This window comes from Aegilops tauschii, chromosome 1 (genome assembly GCF_002575655.3).
Source record: "Aegilops tauschii subsp. strangulata cultivar AL8/78 chromosome 1, Aet v6.0, whole genome shotgun sequence".
In the NCBI taxonomy this organism is placed as follows: Eukaryota; Viridiplantae; Streptophyta; class Magnoliopsida; order Poales; family Poaceae; genus Aegilops; species Aegilops tauschii.
In genome coordinates this window covers 328,113,344-328,115,714 of record NC_053035.3, presented here as the reverse complement: position 1 = coordinate 328,115,714, position 2,371 = coordinate 328,113,344, and the positions used below count along the sequence as shown (strand labels likewise).

The following is a 2,371-nucleotide window of genomic DNA, read 5'->3' as shown; positions in this document are numbered from 1 at the left end:
TAACAGCGATTCTGACGTGAGTGGCCCACTTGCCAGGCGGGCGGCCCGCCTAACGGCTAACGGCGCGCGCGCGGGGCCGTTAGAGCCGCTCGTCGGTCGCACCTGGTCGGGACCAGGTCATAACCTGGCCGACCGGGCCGCTCGTCCCCACCAGCTCTCTCACTCTCCCCCGAGCTCACTCCACTCCTCTCTGCTCTCCTCTGCTTCTGTTTCTTCTTCTCGCGCTCCGGCGACGCCGCGACCATGCTGTCGTGGCCGAACAGCAACGGGACGTCGGACGACGATGACGAGTACATGAGCGAGTTCAGCAGCATGCAGATGGAGTACTTTGTAAGTTAGCTCAGTCTATCCTCTCCCTCTCCTGTCTGTTCTATTCTAGGGTTAGGGTTAGGGTTTGAAGATATTTGAGATTTTTCTATTTAAGTTGATATATGTGAGTTGTTCTTGATATAGATATGCTTTTGCTTTTGCAGCAAACTCCTGACACTGTGATAGACCCTAGTTTCTGTGGGCTTGTGACTGAATCTGACAGAAGGTGCATCCTGCACAGGCAGAGGGCGGGCAAGTTTGTGGCATTTGAAGGCACTGACACTGGCAGGAGATTCATAGAATGTGCTACTGAGGTAATGGACCAAGTTGGTGTGGATTTGATTAGCTTGAATTTCTGCTATGTAGTGGAAACAGACTGTTTAGTTGCTGTTTTTCTGATTTTTCCTTAAGTCTGAAAACATTGGTATGTCTGAATACTGTACTTGTAGTAAAGAGCACTGGAAACATATGAAACATATTGATGTATTGTATTTTTAGTATAGAACTAACTAGTTAGTGTAGCTTATATCATTATTGTTTATGATTTGTTATTCTGAATTTGCTTGTTCACTGTAAATTTAAATTGATTTTCAGGATGGTGTGAACTGTGGTGTTTTGGAGTGGGTAGATGCCCCCTGGCCTGTAATTCTGCAAAGGTGCTTAAGCAAGCTCTGGGATATGTATCATGAGCAGAACCTTGGTAGAGCCCAGGATAATGAGGCTCATGGGATAGAGGTTGCAAAACTGCAGAAGGAGCTTGATTCTCTGGCCAATCAGTATAGCCAGCTGGTGGATGATGTGTCCAAGTTGTTTGATTATCAGGATGGAATCAAATCTCATGACATGGATTGCACAAGCCAGGCAATCAATGAACTGAAGGAAAATAAGAAGCAACTTGAGGAGTAGGCAAAGATTGAGCTTCAAATGGAGAAGCTTAAGCTCAAGAAAGAACAAAGGTGCATCCTTCAGAGTCAAGCTGATATAATCCAAAACACAAGGAAGGCCATGAAGGAGCTAGAGGTGGAGAAAGATCTCCTTAAAGAAGAGAAGAAGAAGCTGGAGAATGTCATTGCTGAGCTCCTTAAGGTTGGTCATGGGTGCAAGGAAAAGCTGGACAAGATAAAGAAAGTTGTGATGGAGGAGTGAAGTGGCAGCTCTGGATGGTAAGTATATATGAGGCCTATATATATAATTGGCCTAGGAATGATCAGTCTGATGCAAATATGCCCTGATCTACCTATGAACTACCTTTGAACTACCTAAGAACTGTAATGGGTTCAGATCATTTTGGTTGGTGTGGGGGTGGTGTTTGCCCTGATCTGTACTGCCCAAATATTATCCTGATGCTGAGAACTGGTGCTAAGTTAAGTTAAGAACTAAATTATCTAAGTCTGATGTAGTTTATTTGTGTGTGTTGTATCATAAGTTCTTGCTGAGATCTGTTTACTTCATAAATTGCTTCATCACAGGTTCAGACAAATTCAGAGAAGTTTGGAAGACATCTAGTCTCCCATAGATAGCATTTAGTCTTACATAGATAGGACATGGACACTGAAATTGTTCAAAGACACTTAAACTGACAGAACTGAATCTCACTAAGATTGCAAACACCCTGATAAACTGATAGAACTAAACTGACAGAACTGAATCTCACATAGATCTGGCGATAACTGCTGTAACTGAATCTGAAACTTACAGTTTCAGATTGTTAGGCCCCTGCCCTGCTATGCGACCTGACCGTCGCACCTCTTGCTTGACTTGAGTGGTAGGTGGCAGCTCTGGCACCTCCTCTTCGTCTCCATCGATGACGATGATGGGAGGAGGACGTCGGCGAGCCAGCAGTGCTAGTGGGGCGATGATCTGCAGGTCCTCGTCGTCGTTGCCCATAGTAGTTGGAGTTGTAGCTTGTGCTGGAGGGATATAGCGGTGGGCTGCCCACCGTTCCCTCTGCCCAGCATCGCCGGAGTCCGCCTCCTTCATTGCCCACAGCAACATGTCGATGGGCATGATACCCTTACCTGGGGTTGCATAGCGCTGGTCCATGCGCTGCTTCTCCTCAGTC

General features: G+C 46.1%; 1 protein-coding gene across 1 annotated transcript; it reads left to right on the top strand.

Moving 5' to 3' along the window:
- Nucleotides 1-243: 243 nt before the first annotated feature.
- Nucleotides 244-1,215, top strand: LOC123496849 (uncharacterized). Its single transcript, XM_045232211.1, has 3 exons — nt 244-330; nt 474-623; nt 904-1,215. The coding sequence occupies exons 1-3, from the start codon at nt 244-246 to the stop codon at nt 1,213-1,215; spliced, it is 549 nt and encodes a 182-aa protein (XP_045088146.1).
- The last annotated feature ends 1,156 nt before the right edge of the window (nt 1,216-2,371 follow it).

Bases quoted from the DNA above. Each gene is read 5' to 3' on its own strand.
- LOC123496849 (XM_045232211.1), top strand. From the start codon at position 244: ATGCTGTCGTGGCCGAACAGCAACGGGACGTCGGACGACGATGACGAG. The intron at 331-473 runs GTAAGTTAGCTC...TTGCTTTTGCAG, and splicing joins GCATGCAGATGGAGTACTTT to CAAACTCCTGACACTGTGAT. The intron at 624-903 runs GTAATGGACCAA...ATTGATTTTCAG, and splicing joins TCATAGAATGTGCTACTGAG to GATGGTGTGAACTGTGGTGT.